Genomic DNA, 20,296 nt, shown 5'->3' on the forward strand with positions numbered 1-20,296 from the left:
AGACATGGATTTACGAGTACTTCCCAGCCTTCCGCACCCATCCGCGTCAAGCTGACATGCCGAACAAGACAAGGGCAGAGATGTGGTCCCCGCCGAAGCCAATCCGCGAGCTGAGCAGACTGATAGACTGTAGGAGCATACTGGATGCCATGACAGAGGCACAGGTTTTGTACATGACTTCAAACTTAATTGTTTAACTTGTCAAGGGCAGAGATGTTATGTTGATTATGTATTATATTCATTGTGAGCAGGTGGAGTGGACTCCGTACTTGACTTATGATAGGTCTTTATTGAACGAGCACCCACGTACCTCGTATATCGGTGGTATCACCTGTTTCGATATCGTGGAGGTCTATTTGCCTGAGAGGACAGTGAGGCAGCTCGGTTTTGCACAGGAGATTCCCCCGGCTCCGCTGAGACCTACCCAAGCTCTGCGACCAGCACAGGGCTCCTACTCAGTTACATTCGCTTCTTCCTGTATGTTTACGGAGATGTGGAGTAGGTTCCCTTACTGTGCCCGCGTAGTGGAGCAGGCACAGCGTCGCGCATCGGTTCCATCAGAGGCTGCCCCGGATTACGTGGACTGGTTTAGAGTGTCTTCCCACTGTTTTCTCATCCCAGGTGAAGGACCTGCTGCTGCGTTTGGTGCTGCTGATAACAGAGTCGAATATGTTAGTATTCCTAATTATGTATTTTATTTTTATGTTTCATAACATGTATTGACTTTGCAATTGTCTGGTTTTACAGTTTGCTGCTGAATTTCCAACTCGACTTGCACCATTGCTCAGGATGCCAGCTATTGCTCAAATGACGCCTCGGGAAAGAGATGCTGCTGATATGTATTTAGAGGATCTTAGAGAGTTGTTTTCCGAATGGCAAGAGTGTAGAGGGCGCAGCCCCTAATAGACATTTACCTGTTTTGTAATGCATGAACAATTGTTGTATTTAATCTTTATGTATGAACAACTTTTTAATCGTTTGAACAATTGAATTATATATAAACACTATGGAGAATCTAAATTCACCGCGTCTCCGGCGGTGTTATTATGCTGTTGTCGTTGTATGTTGCACATTCTACTCCAAAGTGATATCCTATTACGATATTGTCTTTCTAAATCTGCACATGAATTGTTAGCTGCTCTCCAATTTTGTTGGACTGGCGGCAGTGGAGATGAATCATCGTTCATTAAAAGCTGAACATAATGATTCCCGTTTACCCAAAGAATATGTATAAGTTTATTTACGCCATGCATTCCCCCTGTTCTTCTTAAAGGAAGCACTAAACAATTGTACATTGGATGACCATCCGCAGAGCCATAATACGCAATTGCTATGTTTAAAAATGTTGCTGCAGAATACAGTGTTGTCGCTTCCAACCAGTGATCGTACGGAGCAGGTCCTTTATTGTGGGCACCAACTCTGAATATAGCTTCCTCCACCGAATCTGCTGATAAATATAAGCGTGCATATTGTTCTCTATGCGTTTCCATTTCCAAACTCATTGCACGTCGTAACAGAGGCCATGCTTCCTCACCCCCTAACTCTGTGGCGGCAATAGCTCTAAATCCACAATTACCGTCACCTATAACATCAATCCAATCAAACAGATATGGCGGAAGAATAAATGGAATGTGATCTGGCCACGGAAAAAGTGAAAAATCACGACCTGCTGCACCATCTGAATAAATAACAATATATCATTACGCCAATATTGATATAAAACATATAAGATTAAATGAAAAGAAATAAGAGTACCTGATAAGTTGAAACTGAAGTTAATTCCAACTGACGATTGATGCGACCGGCTGCTTGATCTACCACTGGATCTCCCGCGTGATGATGATCTTGATCCGCGACCCCTTGAGGACGATCTACTGTACTCAAACGCACTTTTGTTTCTCCTCAAGGTTCTGCTTGTCATTGGTCTTCCTTTCCTCGGTGGACTTGCTTCGGGCTCAGGTATGTCGTCACCATCGGGGTGCAGCTCATGTTCAAGTACCTGAGAGACGCGTCGTAGTACTGAGGGGTCGGATTTTAAAACTTCATCCACCAACGATTGAAAGTACTCTTTATCATCGGCGTTTGCGTGCCGTACTTCTTCGTTTGCGTCTTCTTTTGCATCTAAATACTTTAACGTTTTCCAAAACGGATGTATATCGTCCAAGTACAAAGCACCATTAGACCTGATAGACAAGTAACAGTAACACGCGCATGGTAATCCGTGGGTTTTTTGAATGACACAACCGCATTTTTCTAAAAGACAACTGCCCAGGGTTAGCATCCAGTTGTGCTCCATCATCAATAGTTCCAAGGCAAATATAGAAACATGACGATACAACGGTCGTAGAAAATTTAGTCGCGACGTTCTTGAAATGGAATTCTTAGATTCCTCAAGAGCTTGTCTTATTTTTGATTGTTGATTCGTAATTTGTGCGTGCGCCCTTTTAAACAGCGTATCGAATGAGCTATTACCGCTACCCAAGTAGTACTTGAAGGAAGAGTGTTGACTTTCAACTCTACTGGTAGTCTGGTTACCCAAGTGCAAACAATCATTCGTCCACGCACGCACAAATTTCTCTTTGTGAGGAATCCATGTTCCTGCCAAATATTGCACGACTCTCCGGTTCCTAGTCGACCAAGTGGACACAATCCCTTCCCATTTGTTTTCAAAATCGGCGATCGTCATACTGTTAACCAAGGGGTTCCATTTTGTTTGCCTGAATAACTGGCCCTGTTGATTTTTCTTGCCGCCACACAATTTATCGACCATGTTCTCCACGTCATTGCCAATATGCCATACGCATAATAGATGTCGTACATCTGCATTAAACATAAATTTAAAATTAATTCAGAAATATATAATACATAGATCGACGATAATTAATAATTAAAACATGTTTACCTGGAAAGACAGCATGAATAGCTGCAGACAAACCCTCATCCCGATCCGTTACGATTACATCCGGCGTCTGCACTGTCCCGTAAATATCCCTCAACCTCTCCAACACCCAAGAATAAGACACAGCCGCCTCATCTCGCATCAAACATAATGCAACCAAGAAATTATGATTCGTTGGCGTCATTCCAATGATTTCGCAAAGGGGCCACTTTTGCTTATTCGTTTTGTACGTTGTGTCTATCAACACAACATGGGGCCACGAACGTAGCATCTGGATAGAAGTTGGATTCGCAATCAATAATCTAGTCAACTGATCCTCACTATCCAAGTCCCTCCAAACTACATAATTATGCTCCGTGGCCATATACAGACAGTGTTGAAGAGGAGTCCTACCATCCATCTCTTCTCTCCTCATTGACTGTCTCTCATTGTAAATTTGATTCATACTAGCATAAAAACGAGGAAAATTTCTTCTAATTGAAGACATTATAAATGCTGGTTGCATGCCAGTTGCACTTAGATCTCGTATGTGCTGCCTGATATCCACAGTCATCCTATTTACTCTTATTTGACCATCTATGTACATGAAGAACGGATGGTTATGTATTCCTTTTTCACCAGGAAACACTCTAACCGTCCAAGGTCTTTCCTTTGGGTTACGACTAGTTCCTAAAATCATAAATTTACACCCACAACCCCTACTTTTGGAACCTGGTCGGGGAGCATTGTCTAAGTTATGCAAATCAACACTTCTTTTATCGTAACGGTGACATCTTAAGTACAGACTCACTCTAAAACGCCCTTCTTTTTTTTTATATGAAGCACGTGTAAATTGAAATCCAATTGTTAGTGCTATCTCATTAGCCCAAGTATGTAAATCATCTACAGAATCAAATTCTCTATCGGTAACAAATCTATCAGAATAATCTATATTATCTCCTAAATTTTCAAAGTCCTGCAAATAATAATTATAATAACATTATCATAATATATCAAAATAATAATAACTTAAAAAATAATTATTTCTACAAAATAATTATAATAAAATACCATTATTATAGCACAACAATAGATTAAAATAAAATAATTTAATTAAACAAAATAAATTTTATAATTCGAAGTTAAAAAAAAAATAAATAGAAGTCGCACAAAACGTTTTGTGCGACTTCTATTTATTTATTTATTTTTTTATTCAAATACAAAAAAAAAAAAAAAAAAAAAAAAATTATGAAGCAGTCGCACGAACCAGTCGCACGTTTTGTGCGACTGGTTTGTGCGACTACGTTCCTATTTTTTTTTTTTTTTTTTTGCAAAAATCGAACCGATTAATTACTTACCGGATCGTTATCATGCACGTCTTGGTATGCCATTGATGTTCGATCTAGAGTTCTAGCTTGTTTAACTTTACGTATTGTTTTTAGAGAGTTTTTAGAGAGAAGGTATCGTGTTTGAATTCGAATATACTACCATAAAGCCTCTGAAAATTCAATATATATATAATTCCGATAATAATGTCATTAAGCGATAACAATGTTATTAAGTGCCATTTACATTTCTTAAACATTTTTTAACTTAAGTGGCATTTTTGTAATTTTTTTTAATCTAGGGGTAATATGGTAATTTTGTTAGAAGGGGGGGTGGCGATAAAATGAAAAAGGTGGCGACAAATAATAATTCCCTTGAAGATACTCTCACTCAATACATTCTCGAGGCATAGACTTATTCTCGATGCACCAACAATCTAAATTACGTCTTTTCAGTACTTTCTTATTCTTTGATGTAGTTTTGTAACACTTTAACGGATAGTCAATCATTAATAATCTTGTATTGCTTTTAATTTCATGTTCTTGTATTTAATTATATTCCCTCAATTATTTTTTCAATTTCAAAATTCCAATCAAGACAATGTACCATTGATTTTGATAATAACAATTTCTCTAAAATCTAATTCATACACAAGAAAGAAAATGATTAATAACCTTGAAGTATATATTTCATAATGTAGGTTTTACATTTGGAATTAATACATAAATAAACATCATTTTTTCAAAGGAAATAAAAAAACGCAATTAAATAAAGTATATAATTCATAAATTAAAAATATTATTTTCAAATCGATCTATCTTTTCAAGCTCGAAGGTTATATATCCAAGCATTAATAACCCCACCTTGTTCTTTATATTGTCCAACACTCATCTGTTCCTTCGAGTTTGCTTTATAAACCAACGGCACATCCATCATTTCTCATAATAAAACATAAAAATCAAAAATCAAAAATATAATTTTCAAATCGATCCATCTTCTCAGGCTCGAGGGTTATCCAAGCATTAACACCCCCATGTTCTTTACATGGCTCATCACCCATCTGTCTCCTCGAGTTTGCTTCACCCATCTGTCCCCTCGAGTTTGCTTCACCTATCTGTTCCCTCGAGTTTGCCTCACCCATCTGTCCCCTCGAATTTGCTTCACCTATCTGTTCCCTCGAATTTGCCTCACCCATCTGTCCCCTCGAATTTGCTTCAGAAAGCAACAACACAAACTCATCATTCCCAGCAACAATAGGACTCACATGTTGTGGCACCCCAAATCCAAAATCAAGATCCCCAAACGGAAGTTTACACCAAGCTGACACATAAAAATTCCCATTTTGTGTAGCAGGAATTCCTTTATAAATCTCTAACCAATCAATCACACTTCTCACATACTCTTGTGTAACCCTTTCTTTACCATTTTTTATCAATTCAACACCATATGAAACATCATTTTCAATCAAATCCATCACTTTTGAACTTGCAAATGCAGTAATTACAGCATTTCCCACAAACCCATCTTGTAAAGGGGGTGAAATTTTTGACCTAATATCAACAGCAAACAATACAGTTGAAACTTGTTCTAAATCATTGAACATAACTTTTGTTCTTTGTTTCCAAATATGGGCTACTAAAACTTCGAAGGTAGAACACTTTGTGGGTGTTTTAGATTTAAGGGTATTTATCATTTTTTTATTAAAATTAAAAAGTTTTTGGGAATATTTTTTTTTGAAGATTAATGGGGATGGGGATGATTCAAATGAAGTGGTAAATGTAGTTGGTATAGAAGAAATTTTGGGTAACATTATGTATTCTTGATGGGGAAAGGTTACAATTGGGGGATTTCTAGCTTTGATAAAGGTTCTATCAAGGTATAAAGATGGGATTTTTAAGGTACCATCTTTACATATTGAAGCAAGATTAAGGAACATGTGACTAGCTGCTTTTCCATCTAGGGTTACATGGTTTGTTAGGAATCCAACTGCAAATCCTCCACACTTGAATCTTGTTACCTGTTAAATATAAGATTTTGAAAATAATTAACAATTAACTCCCCAGACTCTAATCGTAGTTTCCTATGAGCGGGATACACTAGAATGATGACGATGACTCTTTTTTACCTTATTATATTCAATGCTATTAACCGACTCCACCTAAGATGGGGTTTGAAGTCGGATGTATGCAACCTTACTCAACTGGTTATAAGTGATAACATTAACAAATAAGTTGTTTTCGGTTGATATATTGTAGCAAACATCATGTGCTTTTTTACGTTATTATATTCAAATCATATTAACTGACTCCATCTAGGGTGGGTTTGGGGGTTGAATGTACGCAATCGTATCCATCTGGTTATTAGTGATTACAATAACAAAAAAGATGTTTCCGATTGATGCTTTGTAACAAACATCATATGCAATTTGACATAGATAAGAAGTGTGAATGATTTAATAAGTCATTTTACTTTAGTTTATTAAGCTTAAATATATGAAAAATCAAATTCTAACACAAAATTTTTTTATAAAACTTTAAATGTAAATATTAGGCTAAACTAGTGAAGCTTTTTTTCATTTTGTGAAATTATTCATATACTAATTGCTAACGAACTTACACAACCAAAAGTTAAACGTGATAATTGTAGCCCTAGAGTATGTTAAATAGAATATGTTTGGCAAATTGTTATTGGTTGTTTTGTGATCTGTCAAACTAACTATTTAAATAGTTGTTATGAAGATATTTGGTAAAAATAAGTTGATATTTGTTGACTGTTTAATAAAGTAAAAATCGAGCTAAAACCCAAAAGTCAATAAAGCTACTCATTGGCTTATTTATTTTGCTTATAACAAGCCAAATTCTCAATTGGCTTCAAAGCCAATTGGCAAACAATATTATTTGGCTGTTTGAAAAACTAAAAAGCCTAGAGATAACTAAAAAGTCAATTAAAAATTCATTTGCTAAACACGCTCATACTCTATTACTCCATCATGTCACTTAACACAAGTGTTATTTGGGCTAAACTATGGGTATAACACATTTACTCATCACCCGCTATGCTAACACTATGACAACTAACCACCTCAATCAAAAGTTTACGCTAATGATTGTAGCCTCCACTTTCGAGGAGGTTTTTGGTATACAACTCAAAATATGGAATTAAGAGTTATCTTAGTAACCTCCACTCGAATTAGTAGGAGGCTTTTGGAAAAACAGCCCGTCTTATATGAGATCGTGTCACAGTGAGACAAACTTAAAACAAAAAGCTCATAAAGCGTACGTTTCACGATAAGACCGTCTGATACAAGAATTTATATTTGGGAAAAATGTCCTAAAACAAATTCGTGCGGTTAAAACCAAGGCGGTTAGTATCATACTAATGTCCAGTGGGCCCAACATATGATTAACAACATTATTAAAGGTGAAGCAAAATAAAGCATACATACCTGGATAGTCAACAAGCTAGTTTCATCCAAACCCTTATACAAAGCTTGACGATGAATAAAATGACCAAAAGAAGCATTAGGAAGAGAAAGATTTCCAAGATCAACCAATTCAAGTTTTGATTTTGCACCCACAAATAAAACTCCAGCATTATTACATAATATTTCTAACCTTTTATTTTCAGAATTAAAATAAAGTCTACCAGCCATAAAATAATATGGAATAAGAAGTTCACATATTGCCTTCTTAATTCTTTCATTTATATCACACGTTAATAATTTTTTTTCTTTTTCAACTTGAAAGAAAAATAAAGTTTCAACTGGAAAACTCACTGCTTGATCAATATTTGATAAAAACATTTTATGAGGAAATGGATGTTTGGGAGATATTAATGTTACTACTTTTTCTTTTTCTATATCTTCATCACTTACTATCATAGTGGGCTCCATAATTATATATTAAATTTTACGTAATTTTAATTTAGTTATGAAATTTAATTAGCTAAAGGTTCATATATTTATATATAAATTTATGTATATGATCATGTGATTATAACAAAAATAATGTCTAAAATATTGGAGAAAAGATTGGTGAAGAAATTAATGCATGATATAAGTATATGATTTTAAAAATAATAGCATTCATGATTCATGGATCCTATATTATGGGAATGAAGTAGTTATTTCTATCTATTTTAATGGGTATAGATGATTCATCAACACTTATGGCATGACAAATTATACATAAATATATATATATATATATATGCATTTATAATGATCAAACATTTTATTACTAAATTTTTACAACATATATAGTAGTAGTATGATATTTTTCTAGGACATTTTATATATAAAAAAATTTTTTATATATTGAGCAAACTATGAATTTTTAAGTTATTTATTCGTAGAAGGTTATAATTAAATGAATTATATGTATGACAATGAGTTGAACTAGGATCGACCACGTTGGTGTGCATCAAAGTTGGATTGTAATATTCCTTGACCTATACTTCCACCTAACTACCTATATGGAATTTTTGGACCTATAGTAGAGATCATTTTCCTAATCAAATTCTTTTTTTTTTCAAATAATATCAAATAGAAAAATTTACTTTTAGAAATTATATATCCAGATGGTTCTTTTTTAAAAATTTTATTTTAGATTTTTTGTTAATATAGACTTATAGTTAATAATTCGCCTAGGGTTCAATAATTCTTAATGACGATCCAGGACCTGTGGTAGATGTTAGTCCTCTAATCAAACTCTGTTTCTTTGGCAAATATTCCCTCCTATTCAGCTTAGGAGTCCAATTTGACTTTTCACGGATTTTAAGGAGAGTCAAAATGGGACCCTAAGGGTAGGAAAGAGAGTGGTATTATGGGTTTTTAATTGTAAGGATTAAGGAATTATTGATTCCCACCAATTTCAAGCACTTTCTAGCCCAATTTAAAAGCTGATTTTTTGGCACCAAAAGGTTGAAATTTTTTTTCAGTGCACGGCCAAAATTACATCGATCATCTAATTACGTCCGAAATTACATAATTAAATCCTACGTTTACAATAATTTTTGGAAATTACATAAATTTCTCAAAAGTACTAAAGAAAATTAAATACATCAGTTACGGTATCTCAGATAGCCTTCTCAATTCTTCAACAGCTTCAGTGTAGTTGCAGTCGTTACTGATCATGTAAGTGCAATTTTTTTTGCGATCATTGACTTCAGATTTTCCAAATTATCAAAAATGACGCATTAATAATTTCTTAAATAGCCACCAAATTATAAACAACCAAATTTTCAAATTGAAAAAATTCATCACATTACCCATATTTATTTGAAACCCCAAATTAAAATGTCCAAAAGTAAGGAAATCAGAAACTGCCACCAGTGCAATAAAAGAAAATTGGTGTCTGGCGCCATTAATTCAACCAAAATTTCAAAGCACACAGCAATCAAACTAGGAGGGGCATAAATTGAGATTAATGGGTATTAGGCGCCAAAAATAAATTGTAAAACAACAAAAAAAATCAATCATTACATGAAAAAACAGAAACAATAAATAGACAATGACAATGGTCATTTATTACACATTCATCTAAAAAAATGGCTCCTTCAAAAAACTTAAGTACATAACAAAGAACACAAATAATGCAGAAGCTGTTGTCTGCATTAAATAAGAAGGGCAAACCAGTGCTAGGCACAATCAATGCACTTGCGACTGAGTTTCAAGTGTGTAGGAAAACAATCACACGTTTGTGGAGTGAAGTGAAGAAGCAGATCAGAAATAACAACACAGTGATTAACCTCAACAGCAAGAGAGTGGGCAGAGAAGCAGCAAACAAAATCAAATTCGATGAAGAAAAGTTTAAGGTCATAAGAAAGCACACAAACGCAATCAAACCGACTTTGAATGAAAACCACAAGTTACACAGGTTAAGCTTTGCATTATCTAAATGTGAATATGATGAACAAAATGATGCATTCAAGTTTAAGCCATATACTAACGTTGTTCACATAGATGAAAAACACTTCTATCTAACCCGAGAGACATAAAGTTATTATCTAGCTCCGGGTGAAGTAGAACCACATAGAGAGTGTCAATCAAAGAGGTTCATTCCAAAAATCATGTTTATGTGTGCTGTTGCAAAGCCAATATTTACAACTGATGGTGATGTTTTTTTGATGGTAAGATAGGCATTTGGCCATTTATTACACAGGAGCCACAAAAAGAAGCTCCAAGAACAGGAAAAGGGGGGAGTTGGAAACAAAACCAATACAATCAATCACGAAAGAGCATATTAGAGCAATACTTATAAAAAATGTGCAGCCAACCATAAGAGCAAAATGGCCTGAAGGATTCTTAAAGCATATTTACATTCAACAAGACAATGCCAAACCACATATAACACATAATGACAGAGAATTTTTAGAAGAGGCAATGAAAGGTGGATTTTATATGTAATTAGTGCAACAACCTCCAAATTCCCCTGACATGAACGTACTAGATCTAGGTTTTTTTAGATCAATTCAAGATTTGCAATATCAAAAAGCTGCTTACAATGTAACAAAATTAGTTAGGGTTGTCAATAATGCATTTCAGAATCTAAGTCCACAATGTTTAAGGTTTGTATTCATCACTTTACAAGCTTGTATGATAGAGGTCATGAAAAGATAAGGGGGATTTGACTATCACATTCCTCACATGAACAAAACAAAGGCAGCAAGGGAAGGGACTTTACCAGATTACCTAAGTATTGAAAAACAACTGGTTGTTGATTCACTTCAACATTTATTCACAAAGCTAAGTACAGATAAAATGAATCAGCTTGTGGAACTGATTGGCTATGCAGGGGGATTGATCAAGGGGATTGGAATGTAGAATTATCAGAAAACAGCAACAACCAATTTCAACAGGAGAAACAGAAACCAGCATATGAACAACAGAACAGCAACCAACATAATTTTTTGGGACACACAGTAAATCAACAACAACACAGAACAACAGCCAACACAACCTTAACCAACACAGCAACATGTTTCAAATGTAAATTCCTTTTAACTTTGGACGTATTTTTGGGATCTTTAACATGGGATGTTTCAGATGCAAACAACAAAAATTTTATGTTGTTTTCAATGAAACATTTGTATTCAAATATTCATTAATGAAAAAATTGGTTGTTTTAAGACTCTCAGGTAAACTTATTTAATTTTTTGAAATCATTGAGTGGAAAATCGAACATCTTTGTGCTTAAAACGTTGGAAAACAATCCAAACCCCGTTTGTTCGATTTTATGGTGGCTAAAAAATGCTCTCACTTACAAATCACAGAGCAATGAAATAAAATGCATACAAAAACATTTAAATTAAAAATCATCATCAGTCAAAATCAACATGCACCAACACGAACAAAAACTCACTTGAGAAAGGACCAAGCTTATCAAGCCAATCTTCTTCTTCACAATCAGTATTCGAAAAAACAGCATCAATGGAAGAATATTCACGATCAGGATACATATCAGGCTCAGGTGTGTAAATGGGTTCACCTTCAGAGTCAAGTTCTCTTCCCCACTTAGGATCAGTCTCAACAGAATTTGAGTCATCATAGTAATCAAAAGACTCTTCCTCAAACGATTTTAGTCCAGATCTAGGGTTTCCATCATCGAACCCTTAAACTCTATCTTAGAAGGCAATTTGTAAGGGGATTTGGGGATTCTCAGAAGTAAAGAAGTACGCAAGTTAGGGTTTTTCATGGGTGAGTTGATTGTCGAGTTAGGGTTCTTCAGGGGGGATTTAAAAGGTGAACTGGAGTTTGCCATGAGAACAACATGAAAGAAATTAAGGAATAAGGTGAAGCTTCAACCTAGATCTAGGGTTATCAGAGAACAACACGAAAGAAATTAAGGAAAACGGTGAAGCTTCAACCCAGATCTAGGGTTATCAGAGAACAACACGAAAGAAATTAAGGAAGACGGTGAAGCTTCAACCCAGAATTAGGGTTATCAGAGAACAACACGAAAGAAATTAAGGAAGAAGGTGAAACTTCAACCCAGAATAAGAGTTATCAGAGAACAACACGAAAGAACTTAAGGAAGAAGGTGAAGCTTCAACCCAGAATTAGGGTTCTTAAACGAGTAGAATACGAAAACAACAAGGGGAATGGGGATGGGTAGGGTTTTAGGGTTAAAAAGGGAGGGAGTGTTTAAATGGGTGGGTATGTTAATTAGGATTTAGATATGTTGATTAATTAGAAGGGAGGAAAATTAGTATGGGTAATAGAGGGTATAATTGAAAATAGGATAAAATTACTAAGGGCATAAAAGTCAAAAATCCATACCAAAAATAAAAATGGGACAATTAAGGTGACTTGACCATAAAAGGAAATGGGACACATAAACTGAATAGGAGGGAGTAATATCTATAAATGATAGTAGCTTTTGGTAAGTTAAATTCATAGGAACACAACACTTTTTTATTAGTCCTTGACCAATATGAATTTGATATAATTTAGGGGCTATTGAGTTTATTTCTTTCTATTAGAATGTATCCCTCTAATTCACTAGTAATGCACAATTAGAGATATTAAGGATTAAATAAGCATTGTATAGAGTACATAAAGCAAATATGACATAGTAATGAATTGGAGGGAGTATATACTATTCCGACACTTTAACCATTAATTTTAGTTTTTAGTTTAATTTATTCTTTAACATGGTATAAAAAATCAATATAGTAAGAGGTCACAAATTTAAATATCAATCACCCATTATTTAAAGTGTAATATTCAACCCCACTTAACTTTTGATTAGACAAAAATTAAGCTTTGACTTAGCGCCTCAAACAGTCTTGGCCCCTCAAGAAGGGAAAGGGTGGCGCAAACAGTCTTAGCGCCTCTAAGTGTATAATAAAAGTATATTGTCTCTGTTTCATTATAATTGTTATATTTGATTTTCTACACAATTTATATGAGAGTATCTAAGAATAAATATTGTAATTCTAATGAGTCGAAGGGAGTACTTAATTAACGTTTACACTTTAATCATTATTTGGGACAATAATGATTATTTATTATCAAGCTATCATTTCATTAATATTTTGTGAAATCAAAATAATGCAAGTATTATAAAATATAGATTCTTAATTGCAAACCTCATATACAACTTAGCAAAAATTAGGAGCGTAAGAAAACAATTTGCATTGTAATGCAAATTCTTACAAACAAGAAAATCAACAAAGAAAGTTGAGAGAATTACAAAATCTTATCCCTAACCTTATCCTTATTATCTTCCATACCCATTTTCAATTCCTTTTTCTTTTTATAAGTTTGAGAATGAAAATTAATAAATAAATACAAAAGTGAGGCATTAAAAACCGCATTAAAACACCAACCCAAAAACCCAGAACATTTTGTACCACTAAAATGGTAATACAACATAACCCCAGAAATACAAAAACTAAATACAAACTGTATAATCTGACAGTCGGTCACCAATCTCTTCCATGACGGACGAATCCCAACCGCGCACATGAAATAATACCCATACATCACAGTATGTACACTCGTATTCGTCACCAACGCAATTGGGAACAATGATTGTGACGTGTAAAGCCAAATGTAGCACATAATCAGAACCATTGAGTGGTGGTACACGTGTAAGAACGAGAGCCGTTTGATGCTTTTACTGAGGATGATAAGCAGTGTGTCTATGAATTCAAGGATTTTGGATAAGTAGAAGATGTAAGCCCAGAAGAAGACGGGTCCACGTGGCGGAGTTTGATTGGCTGGGAAACAGAAGATCCAGTGTGGTGAAGGTGTTTGGGATAGGGTGGAGAGAGTGCATCCAACGGCCATTGTGAGGGAGAGGAGGAGGATGATGAGATTATGGAGGGCTGAGATTGAGCGGAGGAGAAGGGGAGGAAGAGGGGGGAGAGAGGAGTGAGAGAGGAGGAAAGTGAGGAAGAGATATGAAAGGATGGTGAAGCTGAGGAATTGGGGAGAAGAAAATGGTGTTGTTTGGGGATTCCATTGGAAATTTGAGATTGTTGAGTGATTTACTAACCAATATTTGATTGATTCTATCAACATTTTTGATGATTAATGATTGATGATGGATGATGATGATGAAGAAGATGATGATGTTCTTGGGTTTGGTCTTTTAATTTTTGTAGTGGGTAGATAATTTATGAAGTTTTTGTTTTGAAATGTTGGATTGATGTGGATGAATCATGGCCATAGAGAAATTGTATAGAATACTCCTTTCACTTAGTGAATGTCTTATTTGCCTTATGACACATTTTTTATAAATATGAGTTAGATCTAATTTTTAATTTATTAAAATTTAATTAAAAAAATTATTTTTATTTAGTTAACTATTTTATAAGTTTAACTTTAAACTGTTTGTATGGGTTCATCTCACATTGAGACGGTCTCATACAAGACTTGCTACTTGCTTTTTATACTTTTGTCAAATGCACAACTACTCAATCCATAATAAATTGTGTATAATGATATTACTAATCTTCACATTAAAACGAATTAGATAATATCTCATTTAACTATATACTTTATACTTTAATGTATATAGAGATTTTGTGGCGATTGGAGCACGTACCACTTTCGTTAAATAAAATTTTAAATTCGATTCTCGTTTAATTCTCATCATCTCTCAACCTAACTTGTAATTTAAAAAATGGGTATGATTCTACTAGTTTGTAGGATTCGTGTAAAATATTTCCAGTGTTCCAATATACTATTTATAGTTTTTACATTCACGTAACTAAAAATATAAATGATTTAAATCTTGTATCAGGTTGTGCAAAATTCTAATTGCATTTAAATAGGACGAAGGAAGTACTTGTTACATAAAGGTTTACTACTATTCATTATTTAAGCTAATTTTATAACTGCGACTAATATTTTAAAAATATATTCAAATAAGATTTTATTTGAATCGTCTGATCGGATACTTTCCTAATATAATCAAGTTTAATTTGGTTTTTGCATTGAATTGATTGTAGTACTATTTGATGTTCATATAAAGAACCAATAGCTAATTCAAAGCTTAGAACCCGATTGTATAAGGTTTTCAATAGGAAAAATTACCGTGAATAATACAACCTTTTATGAATATTCCTACAATAATACGAAATTTTGATTAACCATGAATAATATCACCTTAGGGGGGTTTTTTTCTAGAATAACACCAACTTTAGTTTATTAATTAATTTACCAATTTTTTTGGTTATATAATCTCTTATAGTTTAATTTTTAGCATGTTAGGGATATTCTAGGAAAATACTTCCTAAATTAATTTTATTCAAGATTAATTAAAAATCTATATTATTATAAGAAAATAAGCAAAAAAATATATTATTCCTGATAATTTTTTCTTTTAATATTAGTAGCAATCTAAAATCTAATGAGATTGCACTAATAGCAAAAAACGTATCTGCTGCGTGTCATTTGCTGCGGTTTTTTATATACGCAGCAATAAAAAGGAAAAAGAATTAGAAAAAAAAAACCAATCAAATGCTGCGGTTTTTCTCTAGCCCGCAGCATTTAATACTTGGCACACTTAAATGCTGCAATTTTCTTCTTGCCCGCAGCATTTAATACTTTCAAAAACGTGCCTTATAACGTACTCTTCTGTTTCATGCATTAAACATAATACGTTCATTTTCTTCAAAAAACGCGACCACAGTTTCTTCAAACCCTGTTCTTTATCATCTTAGTTCTTGCTCTTCTTCATCATTCTTGCTCTTAACGTTATACCCATCTTCATGCTACTACTGTTCTCGTAAAACCCACACGAAGAATTTTCATAAAACACTCTAACGGCTGCTACTGTTTCATCTTCTTCTTCACGCTGCTACATCTTGGTTCATAAACGCACGGCATATTTATTACTTCTTTTTACTCGAAAAACACTCAAAAAACCCATTGAAACCTATTGAAACCCACAACATTTTCTTGTTCACTGCTATTTCTTATTCATAAACCCACGGCTGTAACTGTTCATAAATTCGAAATTTCAGACTTTGGTCTTGTTCATCTTCAAAACCCACGAAATTAAGGTATTTTTTCACTTTTTAATTTGTTAAGCATTTAAGTTTTGCAAGATATTCATGAAAACACTCGAAAATTAGGGCAACTGTTTGTATATTATTTTTGTTTCTCTATTTTTCGTTGTAGATAACATAGCCCACGAAATCAAGTTTATTATATTTATTTTACTGATTTGCAAGTTCATATCTTTATTGTTTAACATATAATTTAGTAATTTAGTGCTAAAGATATCATTTTATTTGTGAATTTTACATTATTCAAGTTTATGTTATTAGTTTGTTAAATATTTGTGTAATTTGTTAAAAATGTGGTTTGTTGTTATACTTATGTCTTTAACTATTAGAATTAGAATATGATTTTATTTACAATGTAGTGCTTAATATTGAAGTATGAAGTATAGAATTAAAATGTGAAGTATGTATATTTAGGGATAAGTAGATTTGGTATAAATAAGTATATATTTTAAGGTTAAATATGTTTGTTATAAATAAGTATATATGTTAAAAGTTGTGTATTAATTTTTTTTTGAATTAATTAAATCACACTAATTAGGATGACAAAAGATCGTTCTTGGATGTATGGAAGCATTGAATCGTCATAATTTACTGATGGCGTATTAGAATTTTGTAGTATTGCGGTTGAACATCAAGTTAGGACGGGGGAGTTGGTTTTTATTGCCCATGTGTCACTTGTGGCAATGTATCAAAGGTAGATAGTGTTGATATCCTTAGGGAGCACATACTTCAACGTGGGTTTAGGCCTCAATATCATGTTTGGGTTTGGCATGGTGAGGAGGGAGTTTACAAAGAGAAAAGTGTTGTTGAGAACGTCAATAATGTGGCTGATGCCAATGAGGATGTAGTAGATCATGTTGATGGGTATGAGACAGATGAAGAGAATGTCGATGAGGATGTGGATCGTGTTGATGAGATGATGGAGGGAGTCGAGGATGAGTTAGGAAAACGTCCTCGTGTTTTTGACTTGTTGACAGAGGCTTCTCAAAAGTCTTTGTACCCTAGATGTACAAAGTTCACCAAACTAACAGCAGTGTTAACAATTTTCAACATTAAATCAAAGTTCAATTGGAGTGACGCTAGTTTCACAATGTTATTAGAAGTGTTAGGTAAGATGCTTCCTGAGGGAAATAAACTTTCAAAGTCGACATATTATGCCAAAAAGCTCATGTGTCCTTTCGGCTTAGAGTACCAGAAGATTCATGCGTGTCCGAATGATTGTGTATTGTATCGGAATGAAAACGAGAACTTAGAAGAGTGTCCTAGGTGTGGCTTATCGCGCTACAAGCGTAAAGGGGCTCGCGATGCTAAAGGCCCCCAGCTAAGGTATTGTGGTATCTTCCAATAATACCTAGATTAGAGCGCTTGTTTTCTATAAAAAAAGATGCGTTAAATTTGAGGTGGCATGCAGATAGGGTGAAGAAAGGTCACTTGCTCACTAATCCATCTGATTCTCCGGAGTGGAAGAGTATTGATAGGTTGCATAAGACTTTTGGGGATGAGGTTCGTAATTTAAGGCTCGGACTGTGTACCGATGGAATGAACCCATTCGGCAATCTTAGTTCTCAACATAGTACTTGGCCGGTACTGTTAGTGATCTATAATTTTCCACCTTGGTTGTGTTTGAAGCGTAAATACATTATGCTTTCGCATCTTATCTCAGGTCCTAAACAACCTGGCAATGACATAGATGTATATCTTGCACCTCTCGTTGAGGATTTGAGAAAGATGTGGGATGAAGGCGTTTCCGTGTTTGATGCATATGCTAATGAGGAGTTCACCTTGAGTGCAATGCTTTTATGCACCGTTAATGATTTTTCGGCATATGGCAACTTATCGGGGTATAAGAACAAAGGGAAGAAAGCATGCCCAATATGTATCGATGACATGGAATCCACGTGGATTCCTAAGTGCAAACACGTATTCATGCACCATCGAAAGTTCGTCCCACGAGATCACCAATATCGTAAGAAGAAGAATATGTTCAACGAGGAGGTTGAGGACCGTGTAGCTCGTCGACCATTGACCGGTTATGAGGTTTATGAATAGGTTAAGGGAGTTGAGACTGTATTTGGTAAAATAGGCAAGTACAAGGGGGTGAAGACCGATTATGGAAAAAAGAATCAATCTTTTGGAAGCTTCCATATAGAGAAAAATGTATGCGATGCCATACTTGGGACTCTCATGAACATTCCGGGTAAGACAAAGGATGTTAGGGCCGTGTGAGATTGGTTTGAATGTAAGGGTCTTCGTCCGGAGTTGTGTGCACATGCTAAGGTGAGTAAGAAAAGAAATAGAGCTGATGAAGTTGGTGGCAATAACAAGGGAAAGGGCGGTAAGAAGAAGATGAGTAATGACAAAGTTTATTTGCCTCCAGCTTACTACACATTGTCCAAAGCAGAGAAGCGGACATTTTGTGAGTCTTTGTATTGAATTAAGGTTCCGTCTGGGTACTCATCCAACATGATGAGATTTGTGACCCTAAATGGTGAGCTGAAGTTGGGAAGCATGAAAGTAGCTCAAACTTGGTTTGTTTTGCACGAAACTTGGCACACAACACTATTTGGTATATATTATTGCGTTGAAGTGTTTAGAATTGAAAATAATAGTCATATGCTAGAAATTACGTACTAAGTTGCGATTTTATAGGTTTTTAAGCTTTTTTTGGACTTTCGCGCATAAAGTAGCTCAAACTTGGTTTGTTTTGCACGAAACTTGGCACACAACACTATTTGGTATATATTATTGCGTTGAAGTGTTTATAATTGAAAATAATAGTTATATGCTAGAAATTACGTGCTAAGTTGCAATTTTATGGGTTTTTAAGCTTTTTTGGCACTAACATCTATTTTCTCTTAGTGCTTTCGACAAGCTGATAATACCGTTGATTGCGGCTACTATACTCTCAAATACATGGACGGTATCTTACAATCCGTGAAAGAGGTTGGAGTCGAAAACACTGACGCCATAAGTATTTGTTACGTTCTTAAATTATAATATATATATTTACTATTGGTAAAATCTAATAATGTTTATGTATCATTTAATTTAATATTATATTATAGGTTTTATACGACATTCCAAGGGAAACACACCCTTTGAGAGATGGAGAACTGCGCCAATTGAAAGAGAAGATTGCCGCGTATGTTGCTAATTTTTGTTCTTGGTAAATAATGTAATTAGTTTAGATTTAGGACTTTGATTTGTATATGTATATATTATTATATATACGATCGGGAGTTTATTGGTGATAATTGGTGATTATCATTGGATTATTAGATTAATCATTGTTTACATTGTACATTATTGGATTATTTATTAGTATTAAACGAAAAAAGCAAAAAAAAAACAAAAAAAAATATAAATGTTGCGGGCCTCCTTAAAACCGCAGTATATAGTGACTATATGCTGCGGTTTTAAGGAGGCTCGCAGCATATAGTGTATGACTATAGTGCACTTTTCTGCTGCGGTTTTAAACCGCAGCATTTAAAATAGGCCATCTGCTGCTATCACTAATGCTTGGAGCCAAAACCGCAATATATTATGGCCAAAAAACCGCAGCAAATAAGGTTTCTTCCACTACTGTTGCTAACGTTGATGATTAGACTTTAGAAAAAAATTAACCATTATAGTGAATGCTTCCAATAACGACACTTTATTGCTTCTCCATATTTAAATCTTCTATTGAACTGGTTTTATCTCTGAATGGATAGATTAGTTAATAGTAAGAGTTTGATAATCATGTCGATCATATTATCTAGCTAGTATTGATAAGAATTGAGATTCAATTTCACACTAGACAATTACAAGTATTAATTCAACAACAAAGAGAAGAGTATATGTCATAATATTCTAAGAAATTCAAATACTTTTTTCGTTTTGAAATATTTGCTACATTACGATTATTGACTTTATTCATTGTTAAGCTTATTTTGTCTATTACGGCTAATGAGAACGAAAAAATATGATCAAATGGGATCTTGTTAGAATCATATAATTGCATACTTTGATAATAGTAACTTTTTATAATTTTTAGATGTGCATTGTTCAATATACAAATGATCAAAACAA

At 34.2% G+C, this 20,296-nt stretch overlaps 4 protein-coding genes across 4 annotated transcripts; 1 reads left to right on the forward strand and 3 right to left on the reverse strand.

The window, feature by feature from the left end:
• The first annotated feature begins 46 nt into the window (after positions 1–46).
• On the forward strand, positions 47–928 carry LOC130806830 (uncharacterized). Its single transcript, XM_057672048.1, has 3 exons — positions 47–164; positions 252–671; positions 748–928. The coding sequence occupies exons 1-3, from the start codon at positions 57–59 to the stop codon at positions 901–903; spliced, it is 684 nt and encodes a 227-aa protein (XP_057528031.1). The 5' UTR covers positions 47–56; the 3' UTR covers positions 904–928.
• On the reverse strand, positions 919–4,501 carry LOC130805782 (PKS-NRPS hybrid synthetase cheA-like). The gene is made up of 4 exons (XM_057670568.1): positions 4,237–4,501; positions 2,903–3,854; positions 1,756–2,820; positions 919–1,678 (listed from the first exon to the last, which is right to left on the reverse strand). Exons 1-4 carry the CDS (start codon positions 4,267–4,269, stop codon positions 1,005–1,007), a joined length of 2,724 nt encoding a protein of 907 aa, XP_057526551.1. The 5' UTR covers positions 4,270–4,501; the 3' UTR covers positions 919–1,004.
• A 361-nt stretch (positions 4,502–4,862) lies between these two features.
• LOC130805783 (acyltransferase GLAUCE-like) lies at positions 4,863–8,096 on the reverse strand. Its single transcript, XM_057670569.1, has 2 exons — positions 7,650–8,096; positions 4,863–6,221 (listed from the first exon to the last, which is right to left on the reverse strand). Exons 1-2 carry the CDS (start codon positions 8,094–8,096, stop codon positions 5,163–5,165), a joined length of 1,506 nt encoding a protein of 501 aa, XP_057526552.1. The 3' UTR covers positions 4,863–5,162.
• Positions 8,097–13,277: 5,181 nt separating this feature from the next.
• Positions 13,278–14,429, reverse strand: LOC130805916 (uncharacterized). Its single transcript, XM_057670754.1, has one exon. The coding sequence runs from the start codon at positions 14,229–14,231 to the stop codon at positions 13,395–13,397; it is 837 nt and encodes a 278-aa protein (XP_057526737.1). The 5' UTR covers positions 14,232–14,429; the 3' UTR covers positions 13,278–13,394.
• Positions 14,430–20,296: the final 5,867 nt, after the last annotated feature.

Source organism: Amaranthus tricolor, chromosome 2, assembly GCF_026212465.1.
Source record: "Amaranthus tricolor cultivar Red isolate AtriRed21 chromosome 2, ASM2621246v1, whole genome shotgun sequence".
In the NCBI taxonomy this organism is placed as follows: Eukaryota; Viridiplantae; Streptophyta; class Magnoliopsida; order Caryophyllales; family Amaranthaceae; genus Amaranthus; species Amaranthus tricolor.

Bases quoted from the DNA above. Each gene is read 5' to 3' on its own strand.
- LOC130806830 (XM_057672048.1), top strand. From the start codon at position 57: ATGCCGAACAAGACAAGGGCAGAGATGTGGTCCCCGCCGAAGCCAATC. The intron at 165-251 runs GTTTTGTACATG...CATTGTGAGCAG, and splicing joins ATGCCATGACAGAGGCACAG to GTGGAGTGGACTCCGTACTT. The intron at 672-747 runs GTTAGTATTCCT...CTGGTTTTACAG, and splicing joins CTGATAACAGAGTCGAATAT to TTTGCTGCTGAATTTCCAAC.
- LOC130805782 (XM_057670568.1), bottom strand. From the start codon at position 4,269: ATGGCATACCAAGACGTGCATGATAACGATCCG. The intron at 3,855-4,236 runs GTAAGTAATTAA...TATTATTTGCAG, and splicing joins ACGTGCATGATAACGATCCG to GACTTTGAAAATTTAGGAGA. The intron at 1,679-1,755 runs GTACTCTTATTT...TTATTTATTCAG, and splicing joins CTTCAGTTTCAACTTATCAG to ATGGTGCAGCAGGTCGTGAT.
- LOC130805783 (XM_057670569.1), bottom strand. From the start codon at position 8,096: ATGGAGCCCACTATGATAGTAAGTGATGAAGATATAGAAAAAGAAAAA. The intron at 6,222-7,649 runs GTATGTATGCTT...TATATTTAACAG, and splicing joins CTAGCTTGTTGACTATCCAG to GTAACAAGATTCAAGTGTGG.
- LOC130805916 (XM_057670754.1), bottom strand. From the start codon at position 14,231: ATGTTGATAGAATCAATCAAATATTGGTTAGTAAATCACTCAACAATC.